Source organism: Podarcis gaigeae (assembly GCF_964106915.1).
Source record: "Podarcis gaigeae genome assembly, chromosome: 3".
Lineage (NCBI taxonomy): Eukaryota > Metazoa > Chordata > Lepidosauria > Squamata > Lacertidae > Podarcis > Podarcis gaigeae.
The window spans coordinates 51034625-51054770 of NC_139680.1; the positions used below are offsets into that span (position 1 = coordinate 51034625).

Consider the following 20146-nt stretch of genomic DNA (forward strand, 5'->3'; position numbering starts at 1 on the left):
CGGAGTGACAATTACACCTAGTGTCTGTACTACCTCCATTATCCGAAGTGGTATAGCTCTAATTATCAGTTGCTGGGAATCTCAAGTGGAAAAGAGTGCTGTTGCACGGGGCTCCTGCTCTAATCTTTCTTGGGGGCATTTTGACTTCATTTTAATGACTTCTGAAGTTGAATAATAAATTTCAAAATAGCAGAATGTTTGGTATAGCGAGTGAGAGATTGGTTGAGGGCCCTCACATCCTGTCTACTCAGATTTGCTGTGCCCTTCAGGGTGAGGGTTACTTGTTTTCTTAAACAAAAACTAATAAATGTGTGGTTTATCTAAAATCTGTAAGGATCCTTTTAATGATGTGCTGCATAAAAGCTGGACATGAAGTACTGAAGTTATTTGCCATAACAGGGAAATAGGTTTGCACCGTTGCATTTTTGCTTCTTAAAGGTGTGAGTGAATCTTCTAAAAAAAAAAAGCTTTCTGGTCTTTCTGTTGGCCCAAAGCGCCAGTGGTAGAATTTGATTACTTTGAATTTATATGATCTCATGGTTATATGAACAAAATTAAGCTGCAATTAACCTTCATGAGAGCATTTACACTCCATCTAATTTGTCATTAATGTGATGTATGTAAATATTATGGAGGTTAATGTAGCTGTGTAATGAATGGTTTCTGCATTGTTAAATCTTCAGTGCCACCCACAGACGCTGATGATATTTATATCAGCCATAGCAATTCTCAAGAGTTTCCAAAGACCATTTAGTTAACCAAAACTTAACAGTAAAATGCCTTGAGCAGAATCATGAAGCAAAAGAAAATTCTAGTGGGAAATCTATTATTCTTTGTACAGAAGCGTGTAAGTGTGCTGAAGTCCTTTGACTCTCTCCTACTTGAGGCAGATCTTCCCATGTATTTATTTTCAAGTATTTATTTATTTTTGAAAAACAAGAAAATCATGCTGAATGCTGCCTTTTTCTTTCTGCAAATCTTGAGGTATTACTAGGAACTATTCATAGTAATGGTGAAGCAGCCGCCAACAGGATTGAGCCTTGCCCTCCCCCATTAGCCCACGGTTCAAGCTTCCCTACCCTAGTCTAGAGCAGGGGTAGGCAACCTAAGGCCCGGGGGCCGGATGCGGCCCAATTGCCTTCTCAGTCCGGCCCTGCGGATGGTCCGGGAATCAGCGTGCTTTTACATGAGTAGAATGTGTCCTTTTATTTAAAATGCATCTCTGGGTTGTTTGTGGGGCATAGGAATTCGTTCATTTTGCCCCCCAAAATATAATCCGGCCTACCACATGGTCTGAGGGATGGTGGACCGGCCCACGGCTGAAAAAGGTTGCTGACTCCTAGTCTAGAGCATTATTTAAAAATAAAGAACTAGAGAGATCTGCAACAAAGTGCTGCAGTGCATACCTAAGGAGTGCTCCTTTTCAGGGCTCCAGCTAGCATAGAATCAGGAGTCTTGTGACATAGTGTGGGTTTGTGAATGATAGGTAAAGAGACTCCTCCCCAACTCTTCTCTTTCCAGCCCTCCTAAAAACCACCTCCACAGTGTGCATAATGCCAAAGGGTTCAGATTCAAAGCTGGCTGCCAGTCCCAAACCTGAGAGCACTTTGTTGTTTTACACAGGGAGGGGAGGTCTGGAGAACGAGAGAGGAAAATGCTGCTGCCCCACACCAGCTGTCATTTATGACATCTGGAATAGGGCAGGTGAGAGTGGCTTGGCCAAATGGCAGGCCTAATTAGGCCTGTGGGCTAGGATCCCTACCCCATCCAATGCACTTTAAACTGTTAGAAGCTCAAGCCAGCCAATTCCTTCCTCCTCCATTGTTCTTTGGTTTATTTCCACCTGATACCCTCAACCTTTCAGGGCTCGACTGCTGTTTTGAGGCTAGGGTTTTTTCATGAGCAGGTGGTAACATTTTGCTTTAACTGGCAAACTACTGTATGACAGAATACAGAAACCCCACAACATTGTCCAGGGCAGGGGGCTCATTTCACTTCAAAATGGTTAGGCATCAGACCACCCACTCTCTACATTGAAGGAGATCATGATTCCTAAATTTGGAACACAGGGAGAAAGAAAGTAAGTGTATTACACATGGCGTTGTTAGACGCTGCAGAATTCAATAGCCAAGTAAACACATTTAGACTGCAGACCTCTAGGCCTCTCATCTTTTAATTTTGTTTACTAGGTGTATGTTTGTAGTATTTCATCCATATATTTCTCTTCTTTCATAGGGACATACCAGTAGATTTCAAATACATAGCAGAACCAAGCATGCACTCAATGCCAGCAGTGACTTTGTCTCCAAATGGTAAGCCAACGTATCTTCTTAGGCCTCTCATAGAATAATTTATTGCTTTAGAATTTAGCGCTTGAGGCTCCATATTTATGGCAGAATACAAATCCATGTTAAGTCCTATTGCAACCTAAATAATTCATAATTCCATGTCTCAGATTGTGTGTCTTTGTAGAATGCAAAATTGGGGCTTTATTTTTTTAAATACACTATGGATATCAGATGTAGAAATCTAAGTGCATGAATTTATTTTAAGAATGACATTTAACATTCTTTTTTTTTTTTTTACTCTTAACAGGGAAGTGGCTGGCTTGTCAATCGATGGACAACCAGATTTTGATTTTTGGAGCACAAAACAGATTCAGGCTAAATAAAAAGAAAATATTCAAGGGCCATATGGTGGCTGGGTATGCTTGCCAAGTAGATTTTTCACCTGACATGAGGTATGCTTCATTATAGTTCATCTGGCTATTATGGGTTATCATGCCCCATTTTGATTTTTAGACTTTCCCCCCATGGTCTGATTTTGGACTCTAAATTGATTTAAAAGGTGTTTTTAAACTGTCAAAGGAGTCCTCATATGTGTATAGTCTGTAACAATGATTCCGGATTAGGGAGGAGGAGGAGGAGTGTCCAGGTTCCTCCATCCAATAGTCAAGGCTGCACATGTGGTGCCCAATACTAGCAGTAAAGAGCCTATGTTTTGGTACCATTCGTTTTTGACAGAATCTTGGGGGAGGGGAGGAATTGGGGGATGTCTTCACCTTCCTTGTCATATGATGGGGCAGCATGAGGAGAAATTGGTTTAATTATTCTAACCCTTTTGAGCAGCTGATTTGCATGTTGATCACTGACCACAGCAGCAACCAGTTGGGCAACTGATGCACACAGCATCTTGTAAGCAGCCCACTGCTGGGCAGGTAACTTTTGAGGCCATTGTGATTAGTGTAATTATCGCAAAAACCCTGCAGTAGAAAGTAAGCATGGAAAGCAATTAATATTTCATCTGCTTTCTGTGTTAAACCGTATTTTGGTGTTTTGACATAACCCTTCAAAATTTGGTTTCAGTGGATTGAAGGAATTTTTAATTTCTTTTCTTTGAAGCTATGTGATATCAGGTGATGCAGATGGAAAACTCAACATCTGGGACTGGAAGACAACAAAACTATACAGTCGATTGAAAGCCCATGACAAAGTCTGTATAGGTGCAGTTTGGCACCCACATGAGACATCCAAGGTAATCACTTGTGGATGGGATGGTCTTATTAAACTGTGGGACTGAAGGCCATACTGGAGAACTCTAAACTTCTCATCACTTGGTAAACACCTGAGATTTTGGAACACCTATTCTGCAACAAAGATGACCTGACATTAGAATATAAAGATGGGTTGCCTCAGGTATTTCAGTATTACAGTGCACATATACCATATGGGGAATTCAGAAGACTTCAACTGAAATGTTTCCAATCTCAAACTATTATAAGCTGAAAGTAACCAAATGAAGTGGTCTAAATGGAATATCCTTTGTAAGATATTTTAAAATTAAATTAAACTGAGGAGATTTGTGTCTAGCTTTGTGTTCATGAAGCTGAAGTATACACTTCATAAGCTTCACTCTATCCTCAAAAGTGCACAGTTTGGGAGAAAAAATGTTTTCATTTCAGCATTGTAAGATGATGCACCTGTTTATAAATACTGTTTGGCAGTACTCTCAAATTTCCAAATACATTGGATATTTCTGTGTGTGTGTGTGTGTACAGTATAATAGAAGTTGTTAGAATTGTTTTTGTATTTTAACAGCAGTTGTTGGTCTTGTTGAAATACACAAAGATTTTATATGTGCAACACGGTTGTTGTTTCTTTGTGAGGGCAATCCCCTCAAACCCAACAGCCCGGCTTGAAAATATGAAGGAAAGCCTAGTGCAGAGACCCAGATAGGCAGAGGATGTCTATCTGTTGCTATTTTTAGCTCCAACATGGGTTCCATCAAGTCCTGGATGTTTCTCTTCACCATTATCCATTTTGTGGAGCAGATGGATATAGCTGATGGGCTAGATCAGAAAAATGCTTACGAAAGGTGATGAGCATGAGGTACATTTAATAGCTCCTCCCACTACCTTTCCTGGGTGGCCTTTCCTGGGTGTTAGGGCATGCTGCTGAGTGTGGCGGGCTGCAGCACATGGGGGCTAAAGCAGAAGTCACCAAAAATTGGGTAGGGGCACCTTCTTTTTGCAGGAGCCCAATATTCAGCAATCCACACCCTTCCTGTCAGCCCCCCACACCACACCACAACCCATTCCATTCACTGAGGGACAGGCTGTTTGTGGTGAGATGGGATAAGAAATATACTTTATGCTCCTTCACCTCCAGGTATTTTTCTCAATCCCATTATATTTGCAGATTGTATGGATTTGGATACATGCTCAGAAACTCTTCATTTTTATCATGACTCCTTTTTTATAATTATTATTGACAAGTCAGGTTTCTATTCTTACTCAAAGATTTTCTTTTTATAATGAAATAAATCCAAAGAATATTATGTATATATGTATATAAGACAGTTAACGAGTAATTCATCAAATGCTGTTTTAGCATAGGCCCCATTCAGCCAGTGGAGCTTGTGCAATTAGTGAATTACTGCCTTTGTGGAGATGCTTCCAAGAGGTACAACTGAAAGCACATTGCAGCTTCATTGCCATTTGACCACCTATGTCTTGTAAATGGGCACTTTAATATCTATTTTTATTTCATAGAATTATGTGTTTTGTGCTAAACTACTGTACATATGTCTCAATCCTCCTTTTTACAGATCTTATTTTTAATAAATGTTTTATATTAAAAGATGGATACCAGCTTAGTGTAACATCTCTAGCATTGTCTGCAGGTGGCTGCTGCTTCTTCCTTCCTTTCTTTTTACTCTTTATTTGGTATTAAAGTTGTAACTGCCTAGTTTTCTGCAGTGCCAGAGTGTAAATTTAACTTTCATTGAATTTATTATATTAAAATATTGTGGGAGAATTTCTTTGTGCTGTACGTTTCTACAGTTGAAGGTGTGCAGCATCTTCAGAAATCTAGAACCGCTTCACACCTTTCTGGTAACATGGCATTTATAGTGGATGAAGCATGTAAGAATACTACATGATAGTTATGCAACTACTTTTTCATTCTAAATACGCATCAATAAATTGCTGCTGCCAAATTTGTGTTTCCCATCTACTCACCCACTGCTACTTGTGCTTCATCTAAGGGCCTAACTAGGCATGATCTCACACTGTTTTTTAAACTTAAAAATCAGCTGTTTGGGGGGGCGTTTGTAGTGGAGTCATAGCACGGAGAGAGGAAACGTCTTACCTTTTTCATTGCTACCATAGTCCCAGTTCCACATGCCTCCTCAAACAGCTGTTTGCCCCATGGGTGTGAAGCATACAGGCACCTGTGTGCCACTTTGGGAGGATTCAGATAGGCCAATTGCAGGGAGCTTAATTCCCCCAGAAGCCCCAATCTGAATTGCCTTTTGAAAACCTTGGCTTTTGCTGTATGAATTTACACAACTGTTTTGTAGTTGTGCATGGCTGCTTCTAAAAATGTGGTCATGGACCAAAACAGACACATTTCACACATGATGACGGGCAGTTAATAACAGCATATGTTGTAAACCACCATCCTGATAACCTTAGCCCTGCCCCACAGAAGAAAGCTTAGTATTTAAGACAGCTTTTTTTTTGGGGGGGGGTGCTATTCAGCCATGAACAAACAATTTATTTTCCACACATTTTGAGTTTTTAATCAGTATGATGATGAAAACATCTCAACAGGCTTGGCCTGGGCAGCAGCCAAGCGCATAGATAAAGTAAACAAAATACTTTATCTTAAAAGAGTTGAAGCTTGAATTTATAGAACAGGCTTCCTCAACCTTGGCCCTCCAGATGTTTTTGGCCTACAACTCCCATGATCCCTAGCTAGCAGGACCAGTGGTCAGGGATGATGGGAATTGTAGTCTCAAAACATCTGGAGGGCCGAGTTTGAGGAAGCCTAATATAGAAGCTATGCCTTCCTGCTTTTGTTGGGGAACAAAAATATATATTATATACCATAGCTGCTGTATTTGCACTTTGGGTAATTTTTGACAGTGCATCTCTGAACTCACCTTCAATAGTACCGTTGAAGGGGATGAGTCGCAGTTCTGTTCTGTAGGCCGAAGCCCCTATTTCCATCTTGTATTCACCCAGCTCAGTGTATAACAACTACTTGCGTTGAAGGCTTCCCTTTTTAGGAACATCTGTGGTTTTGATAAGTCTTTGTAAGTGTGAAAAAGCCTGAAGTCTTTCAGTTCTAGCTCTTTGAGGAGACTGTACCAGTACCGAACCACAGTGCTGTCATTGCCGCTGACCTCAAATCCCGGCCAATGAACATGGATTTCCAAGACCAGTTGCCCTATGTGTTCCACAACGTCCTCTAGAATCAGGTTTTCCAAAATTTTCCACTCTGCACTTTCCATATCTGCTTTGAGGATATCGACCTGTAACAGTATGACAAGAAAGCATGAAAAAGAGGCTCCTTGTTTCATAAATCAATTGTCATATGAATCAACTATGTATTTAATATATCAAGCCTCATCAGGGAGGCCATTTCCATGTGATTATTAGAGGTTAGAATGGTAGATTATTTACCATAGAAAAGAGATTGCAAAGGAGGTATAAAAATAACTAATTATTAGAAAACAGAGACATGCATTATGGTGAGATTAGTGTCCCCTTGCACAACTGACTTCCACATGTGCAAATAAGACCTATGCTTCCTTTCTTCATTGCAGCGCCCCCCCCCCCGGGGCAATCTGCTTTGGAGTTTGGTGAGCCACTGGAGGAGATGGAAGGGGTTGCAGGGAACAGAAGAAGCAGCCTCATCGTATCTGTTAGCATATTGTTGGGTCCTGTGCATAGTATTCTATGCACCACTAATAAATTCATGTTCCAGGTGTGGATCCTTATGTAACTGAACAGTTCTTTGTGCGGATACTGATTGTATCTTAACAGTCACTGGAACATCCATACTCCCTTTTATATAACACAATAATGATAACCTGATAAAAATTATCATGCAGAAGACTTCCCAAATAAAAGACCACACACACACTCCTACAACACAGAGAGATGCACCAGCCAAGAGTTTGTCAAGAGCAATTGCTCAGCTGTCCTGACTACCCTTCGACTGACTTGGCTGAACGAAGTGCTATCTGTCATTTCCATGGGCACTCGATTCATTCCTAGATACAAATTCCTTCCTGATTGCTTCACAGTTTCAACAGTCACAGATAACTTGGCTTTTAGGCATCCTTGCTGGGGAGCAAGTCCCATTGAACTAAATGTGAGTTACGGTACTTCTAAGTAGATGTCTGTAAGATTGTGCCATTAGCATCTATGGAACATTTTAAGAAAAAGGAAATCCTTTCTCTTGTCATAGTCTCTCCTGGTGAAAGCAAAAGTCACTATTAGGAACCAAAAGAAAAGACTTTATTAATGTGGAACTTGAAAAGCAAATGTCACAATAGCATCCACATTTCCCATGAAAATTATTTCAAGTATGGTGGCTGGTGTTCCTACCTTAGCCTCTGCACTGCCTATGCCCCCAACAGATCTAAAGGCAGTTACAACAAATGACAATCATTAGGAGTAGGAGCCAGCCAAGGTTCAGCACTTTCAAATTCCACTATTTCAACAGCAGAGTCAAGTATGTGTTGAACCTTTGGCTTCAGGTGGAACATGACTATGGAAAACAAGAGACATCAGTGGAAGTGGTAAGGAAATGATTGTGGCTCATGGCTGTGAGCACCAAACTCCAGGATAATGAGTTCTTTTAAATATCCCAGTGTGGTACGTTTACTATATAGTCCCTAGATCATGAAAGGCTATTTAAAGGAACTAAGCTTATAGATTGCTTTTTTAAACAAGACTAGAGCATTCCCTTGAGACTGGATGTCAAACATCTGAAAGGCACTCGTCTCTTCTAAAGAAGAAGTACAGACATAGAATGCTATGCAGATATTTGCTTAAGTATATTAATTACTGCAGGACCGCTACTACTGCCAAAGAAAAATCCCTATTAATGCTTTTGCTGAAGAGGATTCATAGCAATTTCCTTACTGTGTGTGAAAGAGAATCTAGACTACTTAGTATTCACGTCAGACATTTGTTGTCTCCACCCAGATCCACAGCTGTCAGTCTATGTCTTCCAAAAGGAGAAAAGAAAAAGTCCATCTTGGAAGATGGAGAAAAGCATGCACTCGTCACCAGGCTCCATCTGGTGATAATTCAGTTGTGCCATCTCAGTTTTGCTGTGTGCGCCATCTGCATGATTTTGCTTCATGCCCCGTTTAACTCTTCAATACCTATTAACTGCCTGCAATAATTAGGGTCAGAGCAGACAGTGCAACCTCTTTGTGGGGGCTGCTTGACAGAGCAAATGTGCCCACCCAGTGAACTACTTTTGTGTAGTGAGTGGATGCATTTTCACCTGGGAATCCTGGTGGTTGCTCTTTTTTCTATTTGTGTGGTGGGATCCCATACAGAAAATAATTCAATGCATACAGTAGGCAGCAAGCTCCTACTTAGGGCAATTGAAAATGACATCCACAAGACATCTGTTTGGGGTATTAGGTCTTAAATCTTTTTTTGTATAGAGACAAGTAACAAAAGATTCAGATATTGTACATCCCATATTTAATACAGTACAGGGGGAAACTGTCCTCCCCAAACAAAAATAGAGAATTTAGACTACTTGGGAAATATGCTCATATTCGTACACAGGTGGGATTCATTCACACAATCCATCTGCTGCAGTCAAAAGCAATAGATGGTTCACAAAACAGAGGAAACCTATTTGTGCAGGAATGTTTGCACACAGGTCATTCACAATAAGCAGCCTGATAGGGAGTGGCAGGGGGAAGCCCCTCTGGGCAAGGCCCAAGACTCACTGCCATGATCCACCACATGTATAATTTGCACACACCATTGAATTAGCCCTACAATTAGAATTCCAAGAGGGATTTCGTCAGTTTCAGTTCAGTGGAGAAACAGCTGCATCTCATGCTAATAGCTGTTAGCCAGTATGATACAGGTCGAGAGAGAGGAGGGGTGGAAATGTATAAATGGTGAATATGCATTGCATTTGGTAAAATGTCACAAGTGTCACAAGATACACTTGAAAAATTAGTTTAGTTCCTGCAGTTGTGCAGAAACATTAAGCCACAGGCGACACATTTAACCATTAAGGTTCTTGTCTGGATAGGAGTATCTTAAGATCTATTCAGAGAAAAATATGCTCCTCCATCAATTTTGTAGGTATTTTAAAAGAAGCAACTCCCCCCCGCCCACTGTTTCAAGTGGGAGGAAAAAACAAGGAAGTGGTTTAAAGGAGCTTCTTAAGTAGACCACATGTCATCCTCGTTTAGGTTTAGGGAATCCCTGGTGGCTGAGACAGCTTTGCACCCTTCAGAACCAAGCTGATTCCAAGTCCTTTCTCAAAACTGCCCCAACACATTCCGTTTCTGGCTCTTCTAATGTCAGAGCTCCAGTGTCGGTAGAGCCAAGATGCTGGAGGCTGCAGTGGCAGAAGGGAGGAAGGATCCAACATCAGATCTCTCTCTCTGACACTGCATGCTTGCACATGGTTTTAAATAAGAAGAAAGGGACATCTCTCTTGCTGAAATAATTATGTAGAAGAGGAGGGAATTTCAATGGCTGCTACTTGTCTCACAAGCTGCGATTTCCAGGATTTTCTCTCTTGCACAACTATTGAAAGCATAGAAATCCTCTTCTCCTTTGCAGTTGGTCCAGGGACCCTAGAGGAAGGGTAAATAACCAGTGGCTCTCCATATGTTGCTACACCATAGCTCAAATCCTCCTTGACCATTGGCCATACTGGGGGGAACATATTAAAGTTCAGCAACACCTGGAAGGCCACAGGTCGCCTCTGCTTTAGAGAAAAACAGATGTATAGCATGGTAAAAGATTTAAGGGAGTTTCCAGTTTGCATAACTATTGTAACTAGATATCTGACTGCCTTCTCATACAAGCATTTCCCTTTTCTTACATACCTGCAAATGCAACCTTTTCTTTTTTACATAAATAAGAATCACTTGGCTTTTCCCCCTTTCCACTCCATCAGTGACAGGATGTTTTTTGTGGAAATGTTTCTGTCACATACCAGACCTTCAGGTTTGCACAATAAAAGTGGATTAAGCTGCTCTTTCACCCTAGCACAACAAATCCACTTTTAAAAAAATAAACTTGTGTGGTTCAGAAAATAACAAGGAAATGCATTGAGGGTGCATCCAGACATTCTTTTCATGGTGCATTCATGGTGCTTTGTGCTCATGATGGGATCTAGGTGCTCAGTGGTTTTTTGGTTTGTTTTTTTTTAAAAAGAGGTGCTGGCGTTCATATATTAGTAGGATTGCTGTGCCGGAATAAAACAGCTGCCATTGGCAGCAAAAGAACAGGTGCTGGTATTCCGTATAGGGAGTTACTGTCACAAAAATGCCCTGACATGCAGCAATGTATGATCCCATTTTCAATACTGTTTGCTCCTACAGAAGTTCTGGGATGGACATACTGCTTCATTTCCAGTTGCTGCCTATCCTGAAACTCTGCATGCTACAATAATAATAATAATTTATTATTTATACCCCGTCCATCTGGCTGGGTTTCACCAGCTACTCTGCGTAACTTCCAACAAAAGATTAAAAATACATTAAAACATCAGTCATTAAATACTTCCCTAAACAGGGAATGTTCCAGGATTGTTTGTTACTGTTTTTGTCCAGCTTTTGCTATGTCTCCAGATGACAATAATTGCAGTTACAATGGGGAAGCATCACCGAACAACACATAAAGCAGAATCATGTGTGGACGGTCTATTGTTGCATCAGCAACATTGTGAACAACACACACACACACACACACCTGTCGAGTGGCCTGAAGAGGGTGGGATGAATAAATAACTAATGGGAAGCTGTGAAAACACCCTGTAAGCAAATCGGAATGAATGCTCATTGACTAAATCATAGCAAATGCTTAATAAAGACCAGATATAATCTAAACAAAAAAAAATTCCTTCCAGTAGCACCTTAAAGACCAACTAAGTCAGTTCTTGGTATGAGCTTTCGTGTGCATGCACACTTCTTCAGATAATCTAATATTGATGTAAGGATAGTGCACACAAGTCCAGATGAATACTCAGTATATGGGTCATCTGGAGGGGGTTTTAGGTTGTGGTATTCTGGCTTTGATGCCTCCCTTCACCTCATGTACTCTCAAGTTAATGCCCAAAAGAGTTGACAGCCTTGCATTCAGGAGGACAAGCAGCAGGTATTCAGCTCATAACCTACAACATTCACAAAACTGAACTGAAATGTGACTGTTACGACCAGCATCTCCAGGATAAAGTGAGCTGCCAGAAGGAAAAGAAGAAAAGCATAAGCTGTGCCTCTATATGGGAAAGCTCACAAAAGAAAGATGACAGTATTAAGAGATAGCAGGTAGCCAATTCAAAGTTTGACACTACTTGCACTGCACACACAAAAATGTTCAGCATGCTTAGAAAAAGAAAAAAGATTGACAGAAAAGCACAGCGTCTAAAATGCTCCAGCATCTAAAACCCAAAACAATGACTGCAACGAAGTGCAGATTTCTACCCTCAACTCTAAAAAAAAAGGTGTGAGGAAGTAAAATAAAGACATGGACCAAATAGATGTGCCTTTCTACTCATGACTTTCTATACATTACTGTTGTGTTAACTAGTGCACGTCATTCTGGACAGTTCTGTCACCAGACACACACCCCACACTAAACCCATGTCAGGCAAGGTGTGTGATTCTGTGGCCCTCCTGACAGGCCCTGCTAGCTGGCTGAGGAGAGTCCAGCAACATCTGGAAGGCCAAAGCTCCCTCAGCCCTGATGTAAGGGCTGCTCTGGATGAGCACAGGCCTGTTCCAGTCAGACAGAGGACAGCAGACATGTACTTAGCAACAGAAAAACAGATCTCTGTGGAAGTGGCAACATCACCACTCTTCCTATTGCACCCGGAATGAAGCCTAGAAAAGGCTACTCTGGGCAGAATTATTAAATCTTGAATTAGAAAGTCTTCCCCTCTCTCTCTCTCTCTCTCTCTCTCTCTCTCACTCTCACACACACACACACACACACACACACCCCAGCACAGCTGTCTGCTCACTATAGCAGTGTTTCCCAACCTTTTTTGGGCAAAGGCACACTTGTTTCATGAAAAAAATCTCGAGGCACACCACCATTAGAAAATGTTTAAAAAATTAACTCTGTGCCTATATTGACTATATATAAAGTAACTCTCTTTAATAGGAATCAAATAAACACAAAGAAAGTATTTTATAATTACTTTATTATGAAATAGTAAGTAAACAGAAATATGAAAAATTATAAAATACTTTATTCAGTGCGCAACCTGGGCCTGTTTGGCTGAACACAAAGCTGATATTCTGGCTGGAATCGAAGAAAGACACACACGTAGCTCTTCGTCAACAGCTCTCAGTCTCTCTCTGTATTTAGTTTTTATAGCAATCATGCTTGAAAAGCTCAACTCACAGAGATATGTAGTGGAAAATGGGAGCAATGTCAAAATAGCTTTGTTTGCCAGAAGGGGGAACTCCTTGGCAGTTTCCAACCAAAAACTGTCCAAAGGTAGATCAGCAAATCTTAGCTTGAAACCACGATTTTGTCTCAGTTCAGTTAGTTCCTCCTGCTCCTGTAAAGTCATGTCCTTTCCACCAATTGATGCTGAGCTATAAGGGTCCCTAACCCAGTCAAGGCATTCAGTGGAGACTGAAGAGAAATAAAATGACAACTTCCCCTCGAGAGTTTTTAAATGTTTACCTATTATCTCACACAGTGCAGCAGTGTGAACACCTTGCCATTGCTTGGTGAGTGTGAACATTTCAAGATTGCCACTTTCCACGTGTTGATGCCAGAGTTGCACCTTTGAACGGAATCCATTTATTTTATCTGTACTTGTAAGCAGGTTTTCATTTCGGCCTTGCATTCGTGTGTTCAGTTCATTCAGATGATGAAATATATCTGCCAGGTATGCCAGCCTTGCACACCACTCATCACTTGCAAGCAGCTTTGCGTAATCTGACCTCTCATTTGTCAGAAACACTTTAAGTTCCTCCCGCAGCTCATACACACGAACCAAGACCTTGCCACGCGACAACCACCGGACCTCCGTATGAAACAGCAAGGTTTTATGCTTCGCTCCCATCTCCTCACACAAAGCTGCAAATATGCGACTTTTCACGGGTCGTGACTTTACAAAGTTTACCATGCGCACAACATCATCCAACACATGAACTAGGTCTGCTGGTAAAGTCTTGGCTACGAGGGCCTCACGGTGCAAAAAACAATGCGTAACAATCACATCTGGATTTCTTTCCTTCACTCTGCTTACAAAGCCTTTGGTGTGCCCGACCATGGCTGCAGCTCCATCGGTGCAGACACTTGTGCCCCCAAGACCCCTTTTTTTTACAGCACAGCTCGCACAAATGTACACGGAACACCCTTTTCGAATTAAAACACACAGTCTCACGAGAGCAAGGAGCAGCGATTTTATATTTTACGAAAAGAAGTCGCTAGTCCTCATGGTGACAGGGTGGAAAATATTTAAAAGCAGAACCACCTTGAGGAAGGTGGAGCCATATCACATCCCGGCAGGAGGCCTAAATTGGTGGAACGCTCAGGCCCCGCCTATTCAAAGAGGACTATTAATTTGGAGAGCTGCTATCTTCTAAACTGTGAGACGACGAGGCAAAAGGGGAGCCCTGAATGGAACTTTGCGTTTTTGTCTCAACGCCGGTCTCGCGCTGCCGCTTCCCGCGCTCTCAAGGACCCGGGAGGAGGAAGGCGTGAAGGGAATCCCGAAGGCGCGAAAACCTCGCGCATGCGCAGGCCTTCCGCCTGCGACAGCCCAGTAGGCCGGCCGAAGCGAGCGGCGATGGGATGTGGGAGGGAGCTCGCTCGCCGCCCCGTGTGTGCTCGCCGCCGCCGCCCCGCCTCTCGCCGCCCGACTCGCCCGCCTCCCTCCCACGGCACACCAGGCAACATCTCACGGCACACTAGTGTGCCGCGGAACACCAGTTGGGAAACACTGCACTATAGGAAGAAGTCCAAGTGGGCAATGCTGGCATTATTGCTCATGTGCCCCTAAGCAAAACTGGTTGTCATGCCACCATGCACACATTAAAATTATATTTTCCCAGACATTAATAGAATAGTATAAGGTGGCTTCATGGTGTGCTAAAGATTGATTTTTCCTCCTTATTTCCAGATTCATTTTACAGTGTGGAACTGTAGGAAATTTCCAGGGAAGGAGCATAGCACATACTTTGCCTACTTAGTTCAATCCCCGATTCCATGGCATATTTAGCTAAAAAGATCACTTTGCTGACTGAGATCCTGGAAAGCTGCCGTCATTCAAGAGACATCGAGTCACAGGAAACTGCTTTATACAATATCAGACTTTGGTCCACCTAGCTCAGTTTTATCTACACTGGCAGCGGCTCTCCAGGGTTTCAGGTAGGAGTCTCTCCCAGTCCTGTCTGGAGATGCCAAGCACAGAATGTGGGACTTTCTGCATACATAGCAGATCCCCTGCCACTGAATTATGGCCCCTGCCCTAGACAGTTTGGGGGTGGATTGACAAAGAACCTGGCTTGGTGTAATGCACCTTCCTTTGTTCTCACAATGCACACTCCCTACTCCTGGAATTTGTTTGAACTGTTTTTAATTTCTTAATTTTAAATTGTCCTGAGATCTGCTGCTGAAGGGCATGCAATAAACTTAGCAATAATACTGATGATGATGATATTGTTGCACACCTAACCTTCATTATTTCAGGCTCAGTCATAAAAATGGAGATGCCAAAGGAGTGTGCAGGTTCTGTCTTAAGCATTCTACCTACACGGTGCTTATCACCAGGACACCATGAGCATCTGAAAAACATTTTATGTTCCTGCTGCAAATTACCCTCAGGAGAGACAAAAGAATGTTGCTTTAATGATTCACCATGCATTTGCCAGCATTATGTTCCGTGTATAATCTGTTTCCCTGGTGCTACATTGTCATTCTTTCACACGCTGAGGCTGAGTATGGGAGACTAGGGAGAGAGGAGACAGATAAATTTGAAGTATACTTATGTTTACATGCAATTTCTTCAGCAACTGGAATGAAAAGTAATAAAGACTTCTAATTTCTAAACCTGCAGGCCCATAGCCCCTGCTCTACTCACAGCCGTGGAGAGCTGGTGTACTTAGCTGCTACAACAGCTACAAGGATGGGTGAAATCCAGAGCTTATCAGAGAGCCTTGAGATAGCACTGACAATCCATTTCTGGTTTCTTTTATATGACCAAAAAACATACCGGGAGTGCACTTGTAGAAGTACTGAAAGGAATGTAACATGCCAACTGGACTCATTGTTGTGGCACAGTCCCAGCCTATGTCTTAATTTTTTTAAAAAAGCTTCACAGTTCCCTCAGCTTCCATTCCCTAGAGGCAGGCAGACCGTGGAAGCTCCTGCCAAGTCTCAGTGCGCAAGCTGTGCAAAGCTTGCTGTCTGGCAGGGGAGTTGGGCAACTCTGACAGTCATTAACGCTGTGATAGCTGCATCCCAAAAGGTGGTAACAGTACCTTTCCTGACTATGTGCCGCTCATCAGACTGGCTTGCTCAGAGCCACCTGTCAATCAGAACCCACCCGGACAAGGAACCCTTCACAATGGAATTTGGCCAATATTCACCGTCCATCCAATCAACCTGGTGCTGCATTACTCAGGGGCCTATGTTTGTGAGTAACTACTTAGGATAGTTGCTTAGATAATTAGATAGATACTTAGGATAGTTGCTCAGTCCCAGCTCCTACCAACCTAGCAGTTCGAAAGCACGTCAAAGTGCAAGTAGGCACCACTCCGGCGGGAAGGTAAACGGCATTTCGGTGCACTGCTCTGGTTTTGCCACAAGCAGCTTAGTCATGCTGGCCACATGACCCGGAAAAACTGTCTGCGGACAAATGTCGGCTCCCTCGGCCAGTAAAGCAAGATGAGACTTGCAACCCCAGAGTCGTCCGCGACTGGACTTAACTGTCAGGGGTCCTTTAGCTTTACCTTTTTACTTAGGATAGAGTAGACTTGGTATCAGGGCCAGATGAAGACATGCTGAAACCATAACCCTAGTCAACTTTAAGAGATCCCATAGCCCATGAAACACCTTTAAATGAAAGTACCTTCTGAATTCTTACTTAGCATATATGAAAACTTTTTACACACATAATTTAGCACTTAACGAAACAGGAGAGGCATGCACCCTGTGTGTTATGCACATATCATAAAATTTAGAAAGAAAGAGAAAAGCATTTAGAGGCCTCAAGCTGCAGTTTACTTAGCACGAAATGTGTGAAGTGCTTTTTACTTCCTTTCATGCAGTATTCTGCTTTTCCCCTTTTTGTTCTCTTAAACCCCCTTCTCTTAAAACTGGTTGTAGGGGTTTAATCATGTGTTGTTGTGACTGCTCACAAGATAGTCTTCTCTCCACAGTGCCTAGATCCATGCTGTTTTCATGTCCAGGGAGAACTGCGGGAAAGCTAGCTGCCTTCCTTCATAGAGGGAGAGAGGTATGGGCTGGATGCTCCCACATCTCCCTAACCAATATGAATTTCTCACAGCCTTGAGGACTGCCCTTCTCTCAAAGTCAGAGGAAAAGGAAGGGCTGGTGGCAGCAGACCAAATGGTTAGAGACAGGAGCTGTTCCTGTTCCCAGGAGAGAGGGAGGGAATGAACTCTCAGGCTTTCGCTACAATAGTCAGGGCCAAGGAGGCCTTAATATCTGCAACAACAAGGTTAATGGGATTTCTGATATATCTGGCATTGACCTGAGTGCCATTTAAAGTTCCCTACAGAGAACAATCAGTTGAGAGTAAGTACCTGAGAGAAGCTATTTGCCAGCGTTATCACAGCATGTGATAAAAGCCACTAGAGAAAGCAAGATATCCCAATTTACCACACATCAGGTTTCCTGCATCTCTGCACATAACAAGAGATCATATCTGCAGTGCTTGGGTCCAAAGAGATTTAGTTTACATAGCCATAGTGTCAAAGTTAAGCACTGTAATCTTTTCTGGTTGGGAAAGAAGGGAGAAAATAATTTCCCTAGTTCCTATACTTTGCATGGATGACAAATCTACCACATTGTATATTTACATGTTTAAGCCATATGCAAATAAAGGAGTGGATTGTAACAATTTCCTTTCTTATATGGGCTACTTGGGAAGAGTTCCCCCCTTAATAGCTGCACCACGACCTATTCTTGGCATAGGGGGCATTTGGTGTTTTGCTCTTGTAGGATTTGTTTAGGATTCTCTTCCTGGGATATTAGTACCTCAATCAAGAGATACACACAAGGACTGGATGAGCAGCACAACAAACTCAGAGCACCACAAGCCTGCTTCATATAACGGCAGGATGGAAAACCTATCCAAGGGTCTGACCTCTTGCCAATATATAAGGACTTCTCCTGCCTTTCAATACACAAGCGCGCGCACACACACACACGCACACACACACACACACGAGTAAAACACAGTCCAAGGCTACCCAGAGCTTAACCCTGGAAGCAAGGGTCTATTATCATTCCATAAATTCTATTATTAGGGTGTTTAGGGCCTGCTGACACACCCATAAAAGCTATTAAGAAGAATGGCTTTAAAGCCTGAGACATCCCTTCTGTACTATCCTGAATTGTGGATTTCCCTGGACTGATCTGGGAGCAGGTTTCTTACCAATAAAACCTGAATAAAAAAGAACATAAAAAGAGCCCTGTTAGATCATCCAAAGGGGGTCATCCATAGCCTAGTACAGTGGCGGAGCAACCTGCTCTGGCACTGAGAGTGGTGTATATCCGGGGGCATGGCTGGCATGCACCCCAGGGGGTGTGGCGTGCCACTGGCAGGGGCATGGTACACGTCGGAGGGGTGCGCAGCAAGCAGTGTTGTCCCAGGATGTGTGCGGTGCATAGCAAGCATCTCGAGGGTGCGTGCCAAGTGCCCTGGGGGGTGGGGGTGGCTGCGATGTCACCCCCCCAGGATGGGCTGTGATGTCACCTCACCCCCACCTTCGTCTGCCAGTAGTCTAGTATTGTTTTCAAGAGTGACCAGACAGATGCCTCTGGGAAACCTACAAGCAGAGCGTGAGGCCGCAGCCCTTGCTATTTTTTGTCCCCAGCATTGTGTAAGTAAAGGTGTAGCATCTTTGGGCATTCTAATTAGCTCAAATAGTTAACAGCCATTGACAGGTTTTTCCTTCAAGCATTTAGTCCTCAGACTCTACCTAAAAATAAGAACAGCCTGCTGGGTCAGGCCCCCGAGGCCGGTATTGCATCTTGTCCAGCACCCTCTTCTCACAGTGGCCACCCAGAAGCCAATGGGAAGCCCACAAGCAGGACTTGAGTGCAACAACACTGCCCCCATCTTTGGTTTCTAGCAACTCTATATTGCCTCCAACAGTGAAGGTAGAACAGAGCCATTGGGTGAGTAGCCTTATCCACCATGAATTTGTCTAATCTCCTTTGGAAGTCTTCTAAGTTGGTAACCTGACCCCTTGAAAACTTCCCCTAGGCTTTCCTATGGTAGTAAAATGCAGCAGTTACTATAGAATAGAATGTAGAATCCCCGTGGACTAGACAAACTTTTGTAGAAATGACTGAGGTTCTCTTATTTACATTTCTATCTTTCTATGAAAAATATTGCACTAAAGGCAGGCAATTCATACTCTGCTGCACAAACTAAAACTCACACACTGTAAAAGCCTTAAAGTGCTGGCTTTCTTCCTCTTCTTCTTCTTTTTAAAAAAGCACCTTAACTTAATCTCTTCTGCCATCAACCATCAATAAAATGAGTTGCTCTCTCCCCCCCATCCCCACAATACATTTAAAGCATGCCCAATGCACATTTAAAGCACTGGACTTCTCCCAAACAATCCTGAGGACCATAGTTTCCCTTCACAACGTTGCAATTCCCAGCACCCTTCTCAAACAACAGTACCCAGGATTCCTTAGGGGAAGTGATGTGCTTTAAATGAACATTGGATGTGCTTTAAACATACGGTGTGGATCTGCTAAAGATGAACTCATGGACTTGAGGAAAAGATTCTGCTAACAATGGGCACAATCCAGTCCCAAAGGTAGGCATCAAAAGTTGAGGTTATGTTTAATTCTCTCACTGAGGTTAGTAGGACTCAGAGTGGAATCCTACGCATGTTTACTTGGAATCATCTGTAGTGCAAAAGAAAAATCCCATCTTATCTGCAGTTTTGATGTGAAGTGCCACAGGCCCAGACACAGCTGGATTCCCTAGCATACCGGATGTTTACATAAAAGAATTCATGATTTACAACAGTGAGCCCCTGTTGCTCCTTTTTGACAGAAGAACAAATATTTGCAGCTTGTTTACACTGTTCTGGTTTTGAGCTATGCGGCAAGTTTGCAATACGTAACCAATCTCAATCAGCAGCCTCTCTCTGAATGTAAAAGCACGTTACAATGCATTTGAAATTATACCTGCAGCTGATTAGAAAGAGAAGTTTTATGTATTTCTAACACAAAGCAAATATTTAAACAAGCAGAAACATTATAGTATGTCACACATCACCCCAACCTCCGCGTGGTGCAAGATTCCAGGGGCTCCAGGCACTTCCACAGAATGTGAGGCAGCAGAGACTGTGGTGCCTTTACGATATATGGTTTATTCACAAATACATACAACCTGAGCCTAAGTTGCAG

The 20146-nt window shown here is 42.6% G+C and overlaps 2 protein-coding genes across 8 annotated transcripts in view; one reads left to right on the forward strand and one right to left on the reverse strand.

Annotated features, from left to right (window-relative positions):
* CDC40 (cell division cycle 40) overlaps window positions 1-5315 on the forward strand; it is a 93110-nt gene extending 87795 nt beyond the window's left edge. For all 6 annotated transcript variants that reach the window (XM_083731298.1, XM_083731302.1, XM_083731299.1 and 3 more), the window contains 3 exons: window positions 2236-2312; window positions 2596-2740; window positions 3402-5315. In XM_083731298.1, coding sequence (XP_083587424.1) covers window positions 2236-2312; window positions 2596-2740; window positions 3402-3579 — 400 coding nt within the window. In that variant the 3' untranslated portion in view covers window positions 3580-5315. The remainder of the gene's footprint in view (window positions 1-2235; window positions 2313-2595; window positions 2741-3401) is intronic.
* The window catches only part of METTL24 (methyltransferase like 24), a 77894-nt gene continuing 58557 nt past the window's right edge, over window positions 810-20146 (reverse strand). Inside the window, exon 5 of one of the 2 annotated variants that reach the window (XM_083731437.1) lies at window positions 810-6816. In XM_083731437.1, the coding sequence (XP_083587563.1) occupies window positions 6502-6816 (315 nt within the window). In that variant the 3' untranslated portion in view covers window positions 810-6501. The remainder of the gene's footprint in view (window positions 6817-20146) is intronic. The other variant, XM_083731436.1, reaches the window with a different exon arrangement.